We start from the raw sequence: 22,312 nt of genomic DNA, 5'->3' as shown, positions 1-22,312 counted from the left end.
TTGTAGTTTTGATTTGCATTTCTCTAATGATTAATGATGCTGAGCATTCTTTCATGTGTTTGTTGGCAATCTGTATATCTTCTTTGGAGAAATTTCTATTTCGGTCTTCTGCCCGTTTTTGGATTGGGTTGTTAGAGTCTGTCATACAGAGTGAAGCAAGTCAGAAAGAGAAAAACAAATACCGTATGCCAACACATATATATGGAATCTAAGAAAAAAAAAAAGGTCATGAAGAACCTAGGGGCAAGACGGGAATAAAGACGCAGACCTACTAGAGAATGGACTTGAGGATACGGGGAGGGGGAAGGGTAAGCTGGGACGAAGTGAGAGAGTGGCATGGACATATATACACTACCAAACGTAAAATAGATAGCTAGTGGGAAGCAGCCGCATAGCACAGGGAGATCAGCTCAGTGCTTTGTGACCACCTAGAGGGGTGGGATAGGGAGGGTGGGAGGGAGGGAGACCCAAGAGGGAAGAGATATGGGGCTATATATATATGTATAACTGATTCACTTTATTATAAAGCAGAAACTAACACACCATTGTAAAGCAATTATACTCCAATAAAGATGTTAAAAAAAAAAACAAAAATAACACCACGATTGCGTCATTTGATCAACAAAACACTTAGGAACCATGTCAACCAAACTGCACTTGCTATTCGCTTTGCCTGGAACACTCTTTCCCAGATAAGTTACATCAGTCATGCTTCCTCACCTTCTCTAGGGCTTCAGTTATATGACAACTGATTGAAATAAGGATCAAGGATTCTCTGAGAGTGGGAATCTCACTTCATAGTATTCCCTAAGTGACTAACTTTAAGTAGTCTGTGTTCTTTAGTGTTACCAAAACTTGTTCAAGTCAAATGATCAACAGCAAAATACAATAGCTCCCATGGCTAAGCCCTTCACTCTTGAATGAAGTTATACATGTGACCTCTATTTCAAGTTGCTCTCTTCGGCAAGATAAAAAATGTGCTTTTTTTTCTTTTCTTTTTTTGTCTTTTTTTGCTGCTCCTCGGTTTGCAGGATCTTAGTTCCCCAACCAGGGATTGAACCCGGGGTCCCAGCAGTGAAAGCGCCAAGTCCTAACCACTGAACCGCCAGGGAATTCCCCCAAATGTGCTATTTTTTGTGACAGATCTTTAAATCAGGTTGGATTATTTCAGGTGTAACTGTTCCTCTTTTAAACTTTAGCAAAGAACATCCTTATAGGTGGAAATGTTTCCTCTTCATCTAACAACCAGGTCTGATTAGGAAATTTTTTTTTTTTTTTTTTAATTTTTTGGCCACGCTTCGCGGCATGTGGGATCATAGTTTCCCGACTAGGCAACGAACCCGCGCCCCCTGCACTGGAAGCACAGAGTCTTAACCGCTGCACCGCCAGGGAAGTCCCCCTGATTAGGAAATCTTAATCCAAATATCACAAGCTCATTGCTATTAGTTTCAAATCAGGTAGTGAATTCAAGTTATATCTTTCTGATGCTTGATTTTTTTACTTCTGAAGTAGGGGAAAATATTGTATTAGTAATGAATCTTGCACTTCCAACAGGTATTTCCATTGGATTAGACATTTAATTACTTAAAAACAAAGCATGCAAAGCTCATATACACAACTGAACAACAACAAAAAATGAGTCACTTAAACTTATTTTAGGTTAGTATTTGGAACAGTAAATGAGCACCACAGAGGACAAAGTCAGCTTTTTGTTGTTACTTCGGTACTGACATTACAGGATGATTCAATTTGATTCAATTATAAAACAGGCATCAAAACAGCTTAATAAATGAAATACTCTGGATTGGCCAGCATCTATTAGGCAGTCTAGAAATATTCCAAGCAGGAGTTGGGATATACATATGAATACCAGAATAATTGTACTATATATTGATTAATTATGATAAGCATTTATTCCATTTGAATAGCAGTTCTCAGCTTTTTTGGTCTCAAGACCCTTTTACACTCTTAAAAATTATTGAAGACTTCAAAGAGCCTTTGTTTATGTGGGTTATAACTATTGATATTGGCCAAATTAGAAAATTAAAACTGAGAAATTATAAAAATATTTAATTCATTTACAACTAACTACAACCAACCATTATGTGTTAAGATAAATAATATATAACTATATTTTTCAAAGAACAAAATTAAACTAGTGAGGAGACTGGTATGGCTTTGCAGATTTCTTTAACGTCTGGCTCAAAACAACAGGAAGTGTTAAGAACTGAGGTGAGCTGGAGAATACACGTCCTGTCTAAAGGGGACAGTCACTCCTCTGCTCTGGCCAAATGTCTGTGGGTCAGATGCTGCTTATGGGACACCACTTTGCAACATCCGAGGTCACCTAATTGTTCTCAAAAATCCCTTTGAGCCCTAATATCCTAGGTTTAGCTCAGAGGATATTTTAAACCCTCTGAGGGTAAGAGTAAGGAAAGGTTGATAAACGTTGTAATCTGGCATTGGGCAGTTAAGTACTCAGTTAACCTTTATTTAGCAAAATGTCGAAGAATTTAAGTCCACGAAGTGGATAGCTCTTATTTTTTTCATTTTATTTTAAAAATTTATTTATTTATTTATTTGTTTGTTTATTTATTATTATTTTTGGCTGCATTGGGTCTTTGTTGCTGCATGCCGGCTTTCTCTAGTTGTGGCGAGCGGGGGTACTCTTTGTTGCGGTGCGCGGGTTTCTCATTGCGGTGGCTTCTCTTGTTGCGGAGCATGGGCTCTAGGCACACAGGCTTCAGTAGTTGCGGCACACAGGTTCAGTAGTTGTGGCGCATGGGCTTAGTTGCTCCATGGCATGTGGGATCTTCCTGGACCAGGGATCGAACCCGTGTCCCCTGCACTGGCAGGCAGATTCTTAACCACTGCGCCACCAGGGAAGTCCCTGGATAGCTTTTAAAGAGGACTGTTACTTTTTAATTCATTTTTCCTAAGCCATAAACTTTTATTTTCACTCAGAAATTGATTAAAAGCGAAGTCTGGGGAATAACTACAGCTAGCAGAAATCAGGAACTGCAAAAATTTACAAATTATGCAGTGATTCATTTAGCTTTTTTTGATATTTAAATAGAAGTGGCTGATTAGCACCTGGTTAGCTGGTATACTGAACTCTATCTAGTAAGGAACCATCTGGTTAGCTGGTATACTGAACTCTATCTAGTAAGGAACCATCTAGGGTTCACCATGTTTAATGTGTGTAAAACTGAGCTCATTTCACCTTTACAACCAAAATCCACACATTTCAGGACTGCAATTTTTTAAAATGTTAGCTACGCTTGTTACCTGTTTGTCAAAATTTCCCTACCCATAAATTTGTTAGTAATATATATGTACACACACTTTCTTTCAGTACAATAATTATCAAACACTTATCCAACACCATGCTAGACCTTATTGGGGATATGAAAGAAATAAAAACAGGAGCTTCCCAATCAGAGTATAAAGTCTCACTATGGAAACAAGATACACATACAAAGTTCAATAAAACAAAACAGTATTAGAACGTATGAGAGAAATATAATCACAGGACGTTTCTTAATCTTTGAGGGGTCATATACCCCTCTGAATTTTATGAAAGCTAAAGAGGTGGGGCCATGTTACTAAGAGGACTTTATCCTGAGGGTAATTAGTGGGGAGCTGCAAAAGGCTCTGAGCAGGGCAAGAGATAAGGCAAATCTCCCAGGTAATGTTCAGGATGGGCTGAAGGATTAGAGGCCAGGTTAGGGATGTGTTACTACCAACATCTCAGGATACAAAGCCAGAAGCATTTGCTTAGAGCAAATACTTGTGACAACGGCACAAGTTATCGAACTTCTTATAAGCTGAGGTAGGTGGGATGTTAAAAGAGATTTAAGGCAGCACATATTAATTTGTATGACTGGGGTGATGGTTCCCATTTTTATAAAAAAAAATTAAAACAACTGGCCTTTACATGGTAGTCTTTAGATAAATATTCGTTGAAAAATTAAAAAATTGAGCAAAGGATAAAAAGGTATGCACACTCCATTTTATAAAAGATAAACACAAAGTCAACCCATGCTTCCCCGTATGTGTATACTCACATAAACAATCTTTAGATGCCACGGAAGTAGAATCACAAACGTAAGGATAGCTGGTTGACCACTCTATTATTTTTTTTTTTTAAGATTTTTTTTTTTTGATGTGGACCATTTTAAAAGTCTTTATTGAATTTGTTACTATACTGCTTCTGTTTTATGTTTTGGTTTTTTTGCCGCGAGGCATGTGGGATCTTAGCTCTCCCTGCACTGGAAGGCGAAGTCTCAACCACTGGACCGCCAGGGAAGTCCCGACCACTCTATTTTAAAAAGGCTGGTCAGAGTAATGGCGAAGTTACCTCCCACAAATGAGAATCAGAGTATAATTTAGAGAAAATTCTATAATCTCTCAGCAGAGGGTTAAGACCAGGAACCTAGGCTCAAATCCACGCTCTGCAACTTTCCAGCAATCTAGCTGGGTGACTACGCCAAGTTACCCATGACCCTCAGCGTGACAGGGATCCCGACACTCCTTGCCTCTACAAGTGGTGAGGAAGAACCAATGAGGTAAAACCTATAAAAGCACTTTGTGTAATACCTGGGACAGAGATTGAATCCCTTCATCGGCACTGTACTATCCATCGTAGTATAAAAAACAAAAACCCTCACTTGATCCCATATCCCCTTCTAGCTACCATCTCATTTCTTTGTTCATTTTTAGCAAAAAATCTCAAAAGGGCTGTCTAGACCCCTTGTTTGCAATTCTTCACTCTACTTGCACCTACTCCAATCAGGCTTTTCTAGCTAGTCACTCTCCCAAACTGCTCTTGTCAGGGGCACCAAGCAGCACCCTCTAGCCAAATCCTGTGGTCAATTCTCAGTCCCAACCTCAAGTTCCTGGAGCTGCCAGCAGCACCCATAACTCCCTCCTGTAACTCTCTTCCCTTAGCCTCAGGCTCTCTTGATACCTCACTAGTTGATCGGCCTCACTTCCTTGACCTCCAAACACTGGCTGCCAGGCCTCAGGGCACAGCCTACTGACCGCTGCTTTCCTGTCTACTCCCCAAGTGATTTTACCCAGACCAAGGAAGCTTAATAACTCTCCAATTTATATTTCCAACTAACTGCCTTCTACACATCTCCGTTTATATGCCTCATAGGCCTCTCCAACTTCAAACAATTCCAAACAAAACTCCCTTGCACTCCTCAAAAAACAAAAAGTACCCACTCTTCGATCTCAGTATATAGCACAAACAGATTTCTCTGGCTAGAAATCTTGGAGTTATGATAAGAAATCTTTCTCTCACACCCCGTATCTAACCCAATTCCAAATATATCCCAAATACAATCATCTTCACCATTCCCACTGCAACCACTGTTAAGTTAGATCCCATCACTCCCCTTCTCAAAGTCCTCCACTGGCTTTCCCTTACAACTAGCATCCAAACTCCTTACCTCGTCTACAGAGCCCTACCTGTTTCTCCAACATCATTTCCTGCCACCCTTTCCCTTGCTCCTCACCCTCCTTCAGCCATACCATCCTTTTTGAAGTTCCTGAATAGGCAACCTGACTTTGCTTTTGCACTTGATGTTCCCTCACCCCAGAATTCTCTGTCCTCGAGCTGGGAATGGCTGGCTGGCTGGCTCCCTTATTCTTCATCTAAGCTCCAACTTCCCATTCCCTTATCTTGCTTTATTTTTCTTCACAGCATCATTACCACTTGACATTTTCAGTGTATTCTCTTGCACTTCATTAGTTGTTTACTGTCTGTCTCTCCCATGTGAACATAAACTCCCTGAGAGTAAAACTTCGTCTGTTTTGTTCACTGCTGAATTTCCAATACGTCAAAGAGTGCTTTGCCAAAGCATGTACTCAAATGCTTGCTGAATGAATGAACGGGTGGCCGGGTGTTAGCTAGGGATGTTATTTCAGAATGAATAATGCTCTATGTCACAAAATTCTAACTCTGGTTTATTTCTGGAAATACAGCAGGGAAACATTCATAGCACTATTAAAAGGGAGTCTAATATTATAAGATTATCAAAGGGGCTTAGTATGGATTTCAAATAGCCCAAGAAAAGTTATACATTAAATTTTGAATATGATGATCTTAAGAAGAAACACAAATCTTCAATTCGGAGCTGGGCAGTCTGCGGAGGTCCTCTTAGAGCCCCCTTACCCCCAACCCCATGCTCCTTTACCTTCACACAATGTCTGTGCTGTACCTTTTCCTTTTCTTTAAATTTCATTTTCTTTCTTTTTTTGTTGTCTGACTCACTCTTGGAGCTTCTCAAGTTAGAGTTGTGACTCATTCAATTCTACCTCCCCAGAATCTGGTATGCTACCTGGCATGTCATGGTACTCAATAAATGTTTCCTGATTGAAGAAAAGGCAGTACCTCTTCCTTTCCTACTGTAACCTCTCATATGGTCTACTGTGGCCAAAATACTGGACACTGATCCATATAACTGAGATACCTAAGGTTCTTTGTTTTGAGATAATTAAAATTTGATAAGTAATTTTTTAATGAAGTGTGATCAAGACTTTTAGAGAAACTTTTTTGTAATGAGGGAAAACTGGTTTTTTTCCCCAAACCACACAAGTCAAGGATTCTTCATTACAAATTGAACTTTGTTTCATAAAATATATATGAAAGCATGTTACTGATATTTCAAACCATTTAGAAACTGCATACAAAGTTAATACATCAATATTTTCTACAAAGCAAGAGCATTTAACTCCAAATGACCCTTGTTCTAGAACCTCAGGGGCTACCCCAGGGACATAAATCCAAATATTGGTGGAGTTCAGAGCTCCGGCTGACCTTGTGAGTGTATCAGTCACAGGGAGGACTTCATTCCATCCCAAATGGAGAGAATAAGCTCAAAATCATGATACGTTAAACAAAAGACTTCAGTGAATATATTAAAAATTAAATCCATATATGTCAAAAACCAGAAGCATAACAGATCAGAAAAACTCAGTGATACTCTAACATATTTTCTTCCTATGGCACTTTAATCCACTGAATCAAGCTAAATTTCAAGATTCCTAAAATTTGTGTGTTAATCTGACACCTAAAAGGCAGCTGAAGGAACAGCTTCAAGAGGCAATATAGAGGATGTAAAAATGGACTCTTGTTAATCTTAATAAACTATAACTATTAAAAGGTTAACTATGAAAATGTTAAGATAACTCTACCAAGGTGCTAAAATAACGCAGTAACACAAGATTTTTAAAAAGAAAACATTTGTTCCTGTTACTTCAGAATTCTTCTTTCCAGAAGGATTTTTCCTGGATTTGTGTCAGTATCAAAAGTCAGCCAGTTTTTCTCCTGGCTAAATATAAACTGAAAAGTCAGCAGCTGCAGGATATTACAAAGAAAATATGACAACCAAGTTAAAAAAGTATGAATATTTGATAGGGTTTTACACCATGTCCTAGTAAAACATTTAATGCAGTAATTTGAAACACAGCAACATATTAAAATATTTGTGGTACAAAAAGGATTTTGAAGCCCTTTAAAACATCTTTTTGGGAAAAACATTGCCACAAAGCAGCGGCTATTACAGCATGCCAATCTTGGAAAACCCTGGCCTGGCCTCGGTCTTGATTTAAAATGGCAGAGCCTCACAGGTTTCTCCTGGAAAGAAAGCTGCTAGTTGAAACTGGTTTGGTTGCCCATTCAGGGAAGACAGTGAACTAAGCTAGGAGTCTGGTGCTGCTACCATTCTGAAAATAAGGAGGCCTGGAAGGTGATGCACCTGGATTAAACGTTCTTGAAAAGTGGGCATAAAGTCAGGGGCAGGTAACTTTTGTTTCTGAGCAACTGGCAAGTGCAGTGCAGTCTGAGTGCCTGGTTAGGGCCTGTCCAGAGGAGCATATTTCTTCTCTCCTACACAACAATGATTCTCCAAGTATGGTCCCCAGACCTGCAGCCTACACATCACCTGGGAACTGGCTAGAAATGGAAATTCTCAGGCCACACACCAGAACACTACACTACATTACACCATAGAACTATCGAATCTGAAACTGAGGGTGGAGCCCAGCAATCTAACAAGCCCCCCAGGTGATGCTAATGTATACTAGTTTGAGAATCACTGATCTAGGGGAAGAAAGAGCGGCAATCTATCATTCTTTACAGTCCAGACAATGTGACAAAAAACAGCTGGTGACAAGATGCAAGACCCTGTGTTTCTCTGTTGCTAGGGTGACCAAGGTCAAAGATCAAATTTTCTCTGAAAGGGGTGGAGACAAAGAATAAGGTGTGGTAAGTGTCTCAGGACAGTCAGGGAAGGAGAGAAAGAGTTAATTCTATGCTAAAGTCCCTCTATAAATGCCAACTAATCAGGACAAGAGCTTTCCTTTTTGAAAAGCTGAACAGGCACTTTTGCTTCTGCCCTATCTCCAAATATGTCAAATTTATATATTTGGCTACATCAAGATGAGACCCTGGATTAATTCACTGCAACATTCAATATTTATTGAGCACCTACTCTATGTCAGGGACTATGTGGGTGCTAGGGACATAGCAGAGAACAAGACAGAATCCTGCCCTACTGGAAAGGCACAGAAAATGTGGAAAAACAAACAAGAAACCTTCAGATAAGGTTAAGCACTTTAGAACAGAACAGAGATGTGGTAATGAGTGAGAAGACTATATTGAAAGGGGTGGGCAGGGATGGACTTTCTGGAGAGCTGAGACCTGAAGAAGGAGAAGCAGGCAGTCACAGGCAGGCAGAGCATTCCTAAAAGGGGAAGAGCAAGAGTATAGGTGTGCATATCACGTGAGCTCAGGGGTAGGCAAGGCCAAGACCATGGAAGCCCCTGTGGGCCATGGAAAAGAGATGGATTTTATTCTAAGTGCAGCAGGAAGGGCTTTCTGCAGAGAGTGGCAGTTTCTGTCTTCTTGTCTGTAAAAAACCATTCTGCCTCCTCTATAGAGAATGGATTAGAAAAGGGCAAGACTGGAAGCAGGAGGCTTTTGCAGTCTTTTAGGCAAGAGAAAGGTGGTACTGGTAGGACAAGAACGACAATAATGCCGATGGAGAGCAGGAGGATTTGGCATCTATTGTGGGGTTACACCTACTGAACTTGTACGGGGTGAACGTGACAATGAAGAAAGAATCATACTTGGTGTCATTAGTATCCACCCATGAAAGAACTAATCCACCAAGGCAGGAATGTCAACAGACCTGCCAATGGCTGAAGGAACTCGAGATGCCTAGCTGGAGAACAGGCAAGGGGGGCTGGAAAAATGCTAATATGGCCAAGGGCATATGTCGTGGAGCAGAGCTGTCCCAGTTCTGTACCCTGGTTTGCAAGTCACTGGCTCTGAGCTTCAGGCAAGTCATTTCTCCTCTCTGGGCCTCAGTTTCCTCACCTTCACAATAGATACCTGCTTCAAAGCGTTGCTGTCAGAAACGAGATGATGTATTTAATACAGTGTCTACCCATAGTTAGCCTTAGAAGTGCAGCTTAAAAAGAAGTCTAAAGGGCTTGCATGTCAATGAAGACAAGGACTGACTTTGTACATGACATGAGGGGGCCCTAAGCCCAACAAGTGTTGAGTTATTGATTGTCAAGTATAAGCAAGAGCAAGAAGTGGCCTTCATTCTCAGTAGACAGCACACTACCCAGAATGGGTAAAATGTGGCCAGGGATGCTATAAAAAGAGTTCCTGCTACAGGTGGCAGACTCTTCTCATTAAAGCCTGTTCTCTCATCAAGATTAAACATGCCAAGACTGAGGAAGAGCACATGCCTGAATCCATGCCTTTCCATTTCCTTCCTAAGGCACTGGAGCAGGTTGGGGAAGGAAGTGGAGTCAAAACCCCCTGGGCTCTAATCTTAGTGTCACCACTCCTCAGCCAGCCACCAATCTCCCTCAGGAATATTGGGGGGCCAATACTTCCCCTGGTGAGCTCACTAGGTTGTGGAGAGTTGGATGAGATGACATAGCAGGTTAAATCGAAGTACTAGGAAACCTCTAAACCACTATACAGAATATAAAAGTAACAGTGTTAACATCTCTACTTCACCAAATGTGCTGCTCTATACTTCCCTGGGGCCTTTCAGAATTAAAGAGAGGATTCCTGGGACTTCCCTGGTGGCGCAGTGGTTATGAATCCGCCTGCCAATGCAGGGGACACGGATTCGATCCCTGGTCCGGGAAGATCCCACATGCTGCGGAGTAACTAAGCCCGTGAGCCACAACTACTGAGCCTGCACTCTAGAGCCTGTGAGCTGCAACTACTGAGCCCGCATGCTGCAACTACTGAGCCCGCATGCTGCAGCTACTGAGCCCGCATGCTGCAACTACTGAAGCCCGTGCGCCTAGAGCCCTTGCTCTGCAACGAGAGAAGCCATCGCAATGAGAAGCCCGAGCATTGCAACTACAGAAAGCCCGCACGCAGCAACAAAGACCCAACGCAGCCAAAAATAAATAAATAAATAAAGGTGTCTACTCTTTAAAAAAAAAAGAAAGAAAGAAAGAAAGGATTTCTGACTTTACATTTTCTATTCTACATTTATCAAACTACTGTAGAGCTACACTTCAGGTGAGAGGGAGGGAGGGAGCAAGAGAATATGGTGGGGGGAAGAGGGTGGTTTTAAAGTTATTGTGAAAGGGAAAATCATGATCATCAAATTGACCCTGGCAATCCATAAGAGGAACAATAGATTGTAGTGGCCCAACAAAGCGTTTCCCCTCCATCACTAGAGCAGACTGCTGTTTCTTCAGCTGAGTACAACATGAAGAAGTTCTCTTGAAAGCAGGGCCCATGTTGTACAGAAGGCACTTAGCTACAACCGGCACCACAAGATGCTCACACAGTGAGACACACGGGAACGAGACCAGCTAAGAGACTACAGGTTCTCATCTGCCAGCTCCAGCTCTTTCTAGGCAACTCCCTTGAATGGAATGGAAGACTACGTAACCTCCACTGCCCATTTGGTTAAATGTTCGTAAGAGGAGTGAGTGTATGTGGCCACTCCAACGTACGCAAATTTAAAATGTAAAGGGCTTACTTTGCTGGCACTCCGTTTCTGGTTTACTGTCAGGGCAGCCTGTGGGATGCTGGGTGAGAGGAAAGATCTGGCAGCCAAGGGCTACTCTTTGAGGCCCTGCAATCCTGGCCAAGGCAGGAGGAAGTCACCTGTCACAACACGAGCATCCTGAGGATTCCAGTGGGTTTTCCACAGTTCCACCCTCTAAGATCTATGAGGAAATCACACACTGCAGAAGCAAAGGAGGTGGGAAGCTGTTGTCACCAAGTGTTGAAAGCAGTGACCACAAAAAACTAAGTTCAGCCCTTACAGGAACTCAAAGGCTTCACAGCTGTTTCCTGGCAACCAGGGGCACAGATTAATCAAGAGGTTTGTTCTAAACCTGTCTAAGGAAGGCCTCAGGGCCCCTGACCACACCTGAAAGACTTCTCAGGGTTAGAAAGCAGAGAGGCCTGTACACTCATTTTAGTTTAGCCCAAATATGATCTGTCTGCTCCCTCCCTTAGTACTCTGCACTCCTCTCACTGCCTGGGAGCACTGGTCAGATCTTGTCATTCCTCTCTTTTTAAGACTCTCATTCATTCATTCAACACACATTTACTGAACGTCTACTTCAGACCAGGTACTTGTTCAATGGCTTTCTTCCACACTGAATAAAATCCAAACTCATCTCTCTCCAACTCATCTCTTTAACAAGCCTCCCTTGCACACGGCGGCCTTTAGCTTGTTCTTTCAACATGCCAAGCTCAGTCCTGCCACAGGGCCTTTCCACTCAGTCTCCCCGTCCCCTGCCTGTGACACACACTGTTGGCTCCTTCCATCATGTGTCTCAGTTCAAATACCCCCTCTTGGAGAAGCTTTCCCTGACCACCTCTCCAGATACTACATCACACAATTTCCTTCATAGCGTTTACTGTTATCTGAAATCTTAATTATTTACTCCTTTAATGGGCTTCTCCCTGACTTGAATAGAAGCTCCTCAAGGACAGGGGCCATGTCCATCTTGTTCACTATTCACAATGGGACACAGCAAATTCTTAATAAATACCTGCTGAATAAACAGACAAAGGAGTTCTGGGAGGCCCATTTGAAGGCACCTCAAAACCTCTTCCATGTTATCTAAACCATGCCAAGTGCTCTTGTATGCCACTAGACAGCAGCTGACGATGGTTTATCTGACCACCACAGCATTTATGAAGCACTCTTCAACTGGCAGGGCTTCAAGAAGTTAGAATTAAGGAGCTGTTAAACCGGATTATAGGTAGCCAATCTCAAGTGATTGCCAAGGGGCTGAGCTGCGAAGCCACCACAACGCTGGCTGCTGCAGGCACAGTGTACCCCCTGTTTGGAGCAACCTGGCAGGGGTGTTATTCTCGTGAGATGTTTCCCACCGCAGTCTGGCCTGACTCAGCCTCTCTCTTCTGAGAATGTCTGTGGCAGTCTCTTGGTAAATGAACTGACTCAGCACTGTTCCAACTGAAACCAACCCTAGGAAAAAGATGTGTGGTTTCCTCATCCTCCAGGAAGACCCCACTGCTTTCAGTGTAAAAGGCAGCTTGGGGTAGGTGACTTCAGTCAGATCCCCTACTTCCAATTCCTTCTATTCCCACTCTAACAATCAAACAAAGATGGCCCCTTGGGATACTGGAGGAGTAACATCCTGGAAAGACAGACCCCCCTCACCCTGCTCGCTTTGGGTCACCAACCCTCTCCTAACAGCGCTGCTGCGGCCTTAAACAGCTGCAGGATTTCAGTACCCAGGCAGGTGGTCCTGTGCGTTTCCTCCATCAGACGTCACCCACTGTCACCTCATCTGGGAGGACTTCACTGGCCAATTTCACTGCCAGGCACCTCAGGGGACACCCTCCTCACCAAAACGGGGACACTCTGTTACTCCCAAATTCTGCACGTCCAGAATCTGACCCTCTGGCCTCATCAGCCCCTCTGCGGGACCTTCCCCAGACAATCATCACCCTGCCTCTTCCAGAAGGCCATCTGAGTCCATCCCCTGATGACCAGCTGTGAGTGTTAGCTCTGAAACAGATCCTTCAGGCTTTGATCCTCTGGTGCATCTCAGGAACACAGAGCAGTGAATCCAGTCTCAAAATCTATGCTCCTTCCCTTCAGCTACCAGGGCCTGGAAGAACTCCCCCTGGCCCACAGTGTAGCCCCCTCCTTCCCTCTTGCACCTCAGCTTTCTTCTCCAGTCACCCAAGACTTCCCATTTTATTTGTTCCTCTCCCCATAACCCATCCAGCCACTGGGGAACTTCTGAGCTGAACTCCCATATGTTACCAACACCCGAAGGAGTGGGAGAGAGACAGTCTCCGTAAAACAGACACTCCTAGGGTACGCTCCCCTCACCCAACAAAGGAGATTTTTTTCTCTAAAAAGAACATCTCTGAAACCTGACCTTTTCCCACTCTCACCCACTGCATGGGGCTCCCTTCCCCAGACAGACACCTCCAGGGCTCCCAACTCATCTGTTCTTCACCCAGTATCGCAAGCTTCCACTAACCGCCCTACTCGGAGCTTGCCTCCTAAAACCTAACATCTATCCCTTCAACTAGAGGCCTGGTAACGATGGGGTCATTTCACTTTCAGCTGCTCCAACCAAATCCCTCTGGAATCTGAGAAATCCCTTTCCCCTTCTCACGTATCCTATGGAGATGCCCTTCATCCCCCCCAAAAGCAGCAACCCCAAGACTCCCCCTTTCTAATCAACATAAAAATTTCCTCACCTAACCCAATCCCCCAAACTAACACTGGAGCCCTGCCCTTTATCAATGCGGGATCCTCTCAGTCACCCCTCAGGATGCTGTTTTCTTCCTTCATCCATCCTGAGGGGCTTCTCCGAAGTCCCCGCCAAACGGACATCCCAAGGCTCCTCCCCCCACCCGGACACCCATCACCCAAATAAAGGACTTCCATCCATTTTGGGGCGCCTCCTCGTTCTCTAGGGAACCCCTCGATCTCCCCTAAAGAGCCGCCAGCCCCGGTCTCCTCGGGAGTGCCTCTGGGCTCGCCCCTCACCCTCTCTGGCCGCTCCGCAGCGCCGCGGGACCCGGCCCTTCCTCTCAACAGGGCCCTCACGCCGCCCGGGGGAGTCTCTGGGCCTCGCCGCGCCGCCCACAGGCCCCACAGGCCCCTCAGGCCCCCGCCCGTGCTTCCGGCCACCGCCTGCTCCTCCTCCCCACTCAGGCCGCCTGGGTCGCCGCCACGGGGCCCAGGGGACAGAGGCATCGCAGAGGCCCTAGCCCCGCAGCAAGGGCCTTCGCGGGTCCCCGGCCCCCGGCCCGAGCCCATGCCCCCTCGGCCGGCCGGGTCCGGCGCCCCCGCTCACCCGAGCCCGTGGTGGCTGCCATCTTGCGTCGCTGTCGCTCAAAGGCCGGCCCCTTCTTCACCCCCAACCCGTTCTACGGGCTCTTCTGCGCATGCGTGTGCGCACACGCAGACGCCTCTGCTGACGCCCGCTCCGCAGACTGCGCGACCCATTGCCGGGAAGGTATTTTTTCCTGCCCTTTTAGAGAGAGGAAATGTTTGCGTGCGTGAGGGCCCAGCAACCTGCAAGGCCCTCCAGGCTCTGGTGCGAGGGAGGTATTGAGGTGCTTGGTGGGGAGGGCAAGGGTGATCGGACTTGGAAGGGTGTGACTGTGAAAGAAAAAGAAAGCTTTAAAAAAGCGCCTATTGTCACAACCTATAATGGAATATAATCTGCAAGAAAACCCCACCAAAAAACAAAAACCTAAATCACTATGCTGTACACCTGAAACTAACACAATATTGTAAGTCAACTATACTTCAATAAATATAAGTAAATAAATAGATACAAGTTTATAATATTTTTAAAAAGCACCTATTTTGCCTGGGGCATTTTCCTATCTAGTTGGATCCTCACAACAACATCCCTACCAGGTCGGGATTAAAGTGAAAAATGAAGGCGAGAGGTGTTAAGCCATTTATCTAAACTCAGCTGTTAAATGACTGAGTCAGAATTTGAACCCAGGCCAGATGTCTTGCTTCCAAGATCGATGCTCCCAGGCCAGAAGGGGCTTGTAGAAGGGCAGCTAAATGATTTGGGGCATTAAGGTGGCAGGGAAAGCATTCACTCATTCATTCATTCGTTCACTCTTTCACTCAATCCATTCATTCCATCGAACAAATATTTACTAAGCATCTACTATGTGCCAGACGCTGTCATAGGTGCTGGGGATGGATATACATCCCTGAAGAAGCAAGCTCCTGCTCTCATGGGCTTAGATTTTAGTCGGAGACAGGAAGCAAATAAACAAATAGGGAAAAACATAACTATAATAGGATAGAGAGTAAACCAGAGAAGAAGTGGTCAGGGAGGGCCTCCTAAGGAAGTCACATTTCAACAGCGACCTGAATGATGAGAAGGAGGTAGAGGGAATGGCATGTGCAAAGGCCCTGGAAACATATACTTGCAAATGTTAAATCCAAGAAGTGACTCCTCCTCTATGACAAATGGTCTGAGAAGCTCTTATATGGATATGGAAACAGGCTGAGAGAGGTGAAAGGATTGCCTCAAGGCAACACAGCTAAACATTGGCTGAGAAAGGACCAGGACTTTCAGTACAGAGGAACAAGGAAGCTGGAAGCCTTCACCCAGTGCATCCAATTCATCACTTGTTCTGACAGAATGCCTCCTAAGCATCTCTCTACTCCATCCACTTGTCTCTCACTTGGATGATCCCAGCAGCTTCCATTCTTGCCCCCATGTTCCATTCACCTAAACCTTTCAGTATCTCCCCATTCCCATGGGATAAAATACAGACTCTACAAATTGACCACAGAATTATCATCCAACAATGACAATCAGCAGATTGAAAGGGGGCCTCGTATGACCTTGCTGGGACAACAACCAGGAATCTCCAGGGCAAACCAAGGTGGTTAGCCACCCTACCCACAATGCCCTGCACCTAGGCCAGGACTAGGATGGGGCCAGTGGGGGTCTAGGGCGCCAAATTTAAGGAGGCTTTCACTCTCCGATCCAGGCTCTGCACTTGCACCACCCTTCAAATGCGTGCCTCCCTAAAATCTGCACCCTGGGTGCCTCACTTTCCCCCTTCCCTGGCACTGCCTGCACCTCTGAGACTTGCTGTACCTCTCCGGTTACACTGGCCCTTTTCAAGCCTCTGGAACACATGTCCTCTCCCTCCTCACGGCCATTGCCTGTGCTGTTCCCAGTCATTGCCCCCTCAGGGAAACTTTCCTTGATTTCTCCCACCAGCTCAAATTCAGCCATAACTGATGCTCCAAGTGCCACATGCGTCTTCTTCCCAGCACTGGCCACATGCAATCATCTTGACATTATTCCATGTATCACGTGATTCAAGTTTACCTTGAAGAGCACAAAAAATATTTGCCCTAGACTTTGGGTCACTGTAAAAAGTCATATAGCAAGTGGGAAACATTTGGGCTCCAAAGATGGACTCACCTCTGGCGTGAAATTTTCTGGGTTCGAGTCCTCCTTTACCACTCACTTTGCTGTGTGACTTGAGGCAAGGGACTTGAACCTCTCCTGGCATCAATTTCCCCTTCTGAAAAGGGGGATGACGGTATCAACCTCATAGGGTTGCTGTGGGGATAAAATGCGTTGATAAACGCTTTGGCACCGAGAGAGAAGGGGTCACTAGAAAAGCTGACATTTACCAAGCTGTCATATCCACCTTTTAATCCTCACAACTCAGTGCCACAACTCCTAGGAATATCCCCAATTTAGAGGTGAGAAAACAGACTCAGAGATAACAGGTGGAGGAGTGACGATTAAAACACAAGCCTCTTATCCATGATGCTCATAAATGTTTACTCGCGTAGATTCCGTGGTTCCCGTGGTGAATTTGTCAAGCAAATTGACGATAAAGCGAATTTCTACACAGAGCACCTCGCAGGAGGACTAGATTAAGCACGGCAGCCCGAGGCATGCTGGTAATTATAGTCCAGCGGGGTCGCGGAGCCTGCTGGGAGTTGTAGTCCTCCCCGTACTAAAGCGCTCTCGGAGAGGCTCTGCCCCCTCCCCGGTGGTCGCCACCAGTCCCCAGAGCGGGATTCCTCTGGCCCCTGCGCCCCATTCCCTCTCTGCGCTTGAGCTGGTAGCTTCAGCTGTTGCGGATGTGAGTCCTGTTTTATCGGATTCGTGGGAAGATTAAAATGGCTAATAGAACTAAAGAATTTAGAAAACGGCTTGACACAGAGCGAGTGCTATATAAGTATTAGCTGCTGCCATTATTACTACAATATTATTATTATTATCTCCTCAGTGACCCTTGCAAAGTAGCTGTTGTTATCTCCACATTTGTCAGATGTGGAAACTGAGACTCGGTGGAGTAAGATGGCCTTCCTAGGGTCACACAAGAAAGGGGTAGATTCAGGTTTGGAATCCAGTTCTTTTAACTCTGGGGCACTTGATGTTTCCTGTGTGGTGAGGGAGCTGAAGCCTGGAAAGTTTTAAGCAAAACGTAGGCGGGTTTGCGTTTTTACAAAGTGCAGCCTGGCTGCCTCAAGGAAATTGAATTGGGTGGCAGCAAGACTGGAGGTGAGGGGTCCAGAGAGGAGGTGTGTTGGACACTGTTGACTGCCAGTCCAGTCATGACCTTCCGTGCTCACAGAAGCCTGATTTTGCTTAGGAGGCCGAACGTCCAGTTTCCAGATGTGAATCCAAGCCAATCACAGGCATTGCCATTTCCTTTTGCCAGTGGTTGGTCCAGGGGTGTGCCTGTGATGTAGTTCTTTCTGGCCAGTAGAGTTGGGGAGGAGGTGTTTGGAAAGTTTCTCTCTTCTGAAAATAGCTGGGGAGAAAGCCTTTTTTGTCCCCTTTCCTCCTTCCTATATATGAGGTTGTGATGGTTGGAGCTGTGGCAATCATATAGATACCATGAGGCACAAGCCTGAGGCTGAAAAGCCAACACACCAAAGATGACAGCACAGAAAGATGGCAAGAGCTAGATAGGACCTGGATGATGTAGTTGAGCAGCTGAACAAATCCCAGGGCTGCCTACCTATAAACTTCTTAAGACGTGATAATAAATGTCATTACTGCTTAAACTGCTCTTAAAAGTAAGTTGTTATCTACAGCCAAGGAAGCTGGCACAGTGTTCCAGGAAAGAGATATATGGACTTGGACTGTTCCACAGCATTCACTCAAGAACACTGTTCTCAACAAGGCGGGAAAACATCCGGGGAGTTCTGGAATCTCTGAGATGTGAAAGGCATGAATAGCTTGAAAAAGTATATTGAAAATGTAAAAAATGCAATATACTTTACAAGACCTACAGTATCATTTTTTAGAGCAATACTTCTCAAACTCTAATGCGCAGGTAAATCACTAGCTGTCTTGTTTAAATGCAGATTCTGCTTCTGTAGGGGTGAGGGGTGCTTGAGATCCTGCATTTCCCACAGCCTCCTAGGGGATGCCGATGCTGAGGCACAGACCACACTTTGAGTAGCAAGGTTGTGGATCACATTATAAAGTTTTATGTTTATATTTCCAATTCATAGTTAAGGAAAAACCCCAAATTCATGCTATAGTTTTTGTAATACAAACTACAGAAAGTAAAGCTGAGGAACTGTTGACGGGAAGGGTCATGGGCACCCAGAAGACAGAGAATCCCTGGGGAGGGGTCTGTGGTGGATGGGATGTGTGACACATTTGCTCGTGGCATTTCATGGCACATACATGGAGTTATGCCCCCCTGGGGTGTGTCTGAAGTATAGCATTAAGATATTTAATGTTTGATGTAGTTGCTAAAATACACAACCAAAAAGGGATAGGAGTGGGTAGGTAGGGGGTAATGGTACAATTCATTTATTCCTATACTGATGGACATCTGGGTCATTTCCATTGGCTTCTTCCTATACAATTTATTTCTATAATGTCTGAATTTTGTATCATCTGTTACTTTTGTGGTCAAGGAAAAAGGAATAAAAACCAGGGGTCTGGGATGGGGGGAAAACCAAAAGGATGTTTCCTTAATTTATAAAGAGCCCTTGCAACTCATTAAGAAAAAGAGATCCCAAAGGAAAGAAGATAATCATAGCAAACATGTATGGAACATTTAGTATGTTCCAGGAACACAGTGTTTTGCATATATTAATTCATTTAATCTTCACAATGACCCCATGAGTTAGGTTTCCATCTCACGGATGAGGAAACTGAGACACAGAAAGATTAAGTAACTTGCCCAAAGTCACATGCTTGTTAAGTGGCAGAGCTGGTATTTGAACCCTAAGTTCTTAACCATTACTGTCCTGCCTCCCCCCCAAAATCGGAAAAGAACATGTGCAGAGAAAGGAAATGCGATAAGATACCCAATCTCACTCAACATATTGTATTTCAGTGATTGTAAGATGCAAATTTTTATATTCAAACATCTCTGAAATCAGGATGGATGGTACAATCAATGATATCTTAGATTCAATGAAATACAGTAAGAGAAATGCAAATTAAAACCACCTATCAGATTGGCAAAGAACAAAACACTCGATAACACTCTGTGTTGGCAAGGGTGTGAGGTAACTGGCACTCTCAAAAGTTCTGAGAGTTTAAATGGGCACGGCCTTGGTGGAAGGCAATTTTGGCATGAGCAATCAAAATGCTGTGATGCAGCACACAGACATCCCTGACCCAGCAATTCGATCCTCAGGAATTGACCCCTCAGGTCTACTGGCCTTTATGAGCAAAGACTTAAGTTCTCCGATGCACACAACAGCAGTTTGTATTACCCCAAAATGAAAATTATCTCAAAATTCAACGAGCGATGAGTTAAAAAAGAAAGGTCCATCCTGAAGTTGGAATGTTATACAGCTGTATAAAGGAATAAGGAAGCATTGATATAATACTATCCCCAAAACATATTAAATGAAAAAAGGCAAGGTGCAGAACTGTGTATATAATATTCTACCTATTGTGTGAAAAGAGCGGGGACAGACATGCCTCTGTGCCTATGTAAGCGACTTGCAAGGGTCTTATCAAAATGATGGGCTCTGGGGAACAGAAATGAGGGCTTGGGGGAACATGAATGGGGAGCACTCTAGACCTGGAGTTGGTAAATTTTTTTCTTTAAAGGGCCAGATAGTAAATATTTTAGGTTTTGTGGGTCGTTTGGTGTCTTGACTCTGCTGTATTGAAAAAGCAGCCATAGACAACATGCAAATGAATGGCTGTGTCAGTAAAACTTTACGATTGACACTGAATTTGAATGTCGTGTGTTAGGAAATATTCTTTATTTCCCCCCACTATTAAAAAGAAAATGCTAATGGGGACAGTAGAAAAACAGGTGGGCCAGATCTGGTCTACTGGCCAGTCAGCTGACCCCTGTATTGTTTATTATTCCTTACCTTATGCCTGCATTACCTATTACAAAATCATGTTTAAAAGGTTAGCTTGAAATTTTTAGATTTATCAAAAGGGGGTGGGGTTAATGTTGGGAGCAGGTGCCCTGCCCAGACCCCCTCTAGGGACAAGTCAGCATGGGCGGGCGATGCATGACGTTTCCCAGTGGGGCTGGAAACCCATGTATTTGCTCTGCACTGCCACCTGCCCCACTCCGCCACCAGATGGCAGCACAAATCCACCTAAAATCAGGCCGTCCCTGCACCAGCTGGGAAGTTACGGGCAGAAATTGGCCTATATACCTGTTTTATTTTGCCCACGGTATGTTTAAAGAATGGAGCCAGCATTTAAAAAATCTGGATTTTCTGGCTCCTCTTTAATCAACTGATACGAGTAGCAGCTGCCCTCTGGGGCCTGATGTCTCCGGGGCATCCCAGTCCTCAGTGTTAGCTCTGTTTCTCATCCTGATGTTCTGTTTCTCGTCCTGATGTGTTGCTGCTTTCTCATAGGAGACACGTTTCTCACTGGCCACCTGCCTCCTCACCTCCCTCCCTCCACTGGGGCTGCAGGTGCGTGTGAAAGCTGCTAGAGCTCAGCGTTAGATCAGGGCTCAGATTCCAGCCTTGCTACCTACCATCTGTGTGACGTTCGGTATGTTATTTGACCTCTGTGCCTGTTTCCTCATTTGGAAAAAATGGGGCTAAGTGTACTCACCTCTCAGAGCTGCAGGGACTGCTTGAGGGGACCCACACACGGAGCTCTCCGCATCTGGCCTGTAGTAAGTGTTCAGTAGGTATTAGCATTTCCTGCTGCCTGGCCCTCAATAGGGACTTTTTGGAATATTCCCATCTCACAAATGACCCCAACTTTCCCAGACCTGACCCAAAACATATGTCCCTCTGGTTTTGAAAAGTATCTTTCCAGTCCTTGGGATTCAGGAGCAGCAAGATGGTCTGAGTTTGAGGCCTGGCTCTGCCTCACTAGCTGTGTGGTCTTGGGCAAGTCACTTCACCTCTCTGGACTCACGCTGTTTGTTCTTGCTGGCTTCTGGGGGAACTAAAACATCGGTAGGGCCTAGAAATATACCCCCAGCAGAGCCTGGGAATAGGAAAGCAACCCCTGCAGGCCCCAAGGCTGCTTACCTGGTGCTGATTTTGGCTGTCTGCCCCACCCACTGCACCTTAGGTATTCTTTTGGGAACCATCCCTCCCTCCTCTCATCCTGTGACTTGGGAAGTGTTGATCCCACTCCTGCAACTCCAGGTGGATATTTCAGCCCTGGCCAATCAGAACACTTCACTACCACCCCAAAGAGTTGGTTCAGGGATAGGCACATGACCCAATCCAGGCCTATAAGAGCCTGCCCTGGGGCTTTTGCTGCAGCTGCTGGGAAGGGAGACTTTTTCTACTGAGGTGCTGAGCTGGTCCAATGTCAAGTCTCAACTCAGAGAAAAACAGAGCTAGACAGAGACCAAGTTCTGATGAATCATGTGAGCCCTTGGGTCCTGCCAAACCTTAAGTCAGAAACACCTCTGACCTTTTCAGTTATATGAGTTAATAAAATTACTTTAGCTATTAATTTTTGCTTAAGTTATGGTTTCTGTCATTTAGAGTTGAAGAATTCTAATACCCCTTCCTTTTGTGGTCCCCTCAGACAGTTAAAAATCAAGTCTAGTGGTGAGCAAACTTTAAAATGAAGTTATGGGTCACATTAAAAAAAACTTTATCTGTGACTGCTCTAAAGAGTCTTTTATCATTTCTCTGTCCCCAACAAGTTTTTGTTTTTCCTGGTTAATATTATAGAAACTATCTAGCCCAGACTAGATATTGATTGTAAATCTGTTGTGTTCACTACTGAATCCCAGTTCCTGGCACATAGGAAATACCTCATATTTGTTCAGTGAATAAATGAACAAGATACTTGTTTAAAATGTCCAGTCTCCTGA

General features: G+C 44.6%; 1 protein-coding gene across 4 annotated transcripts in view; it reads right to left on the bottom strand.

Moving 5' to 3' along the window:
• Positions 1–14,504, bottom strand: part of UBE2V1 (ubiquitin conjugating enzyme E2 V1) — a 30,598-nt gene extending 16,094 nt beyond the window's left edge. Inside the window, exons 1-2 of one of the 4 annotated variants that reach the window (XM_082361129.1) lie at positions 14,356–14,433; positions 11,034–11,241 (exon numbers count right to left, since the gene is read on the bottom strand). Coding sequence is in view for 2 of the 4 variants with exons in the window: in XM_082361131.1 (XP_082217257.1) it covers positions 14,356–14,377 (22 nt within the window). In the remaining 2 variants the exon portion in view is untranslated. Of the gene's footprint in view, positions 1–11,033; positions 11,242–14,045; positions 14,174–14,355 lie in introns of those variants that run through there. The other 3 variants (XM_082361131.1, XM_082361128.1, XM_082361130.1) reach the window with 3 other exon arrangements.
• Positions 14,505–22,312: the final 7,808 nt, after the last annotated feature.

Source organism: Balaenoptera borealis, assembly GCF_965194805.1.
Source record: "Balaenoptera borealis genome assembly, chromosome: 16".
NCBI lineage: Eukaryota > Metazoa > Chordata > Mammalia > Artiodactyla > Balaenopteridae > Balaenoptera > Balaenoptera borealis.
This window is presented reverse-complemented; position numbering and strand designations above follow the sequence as displayed.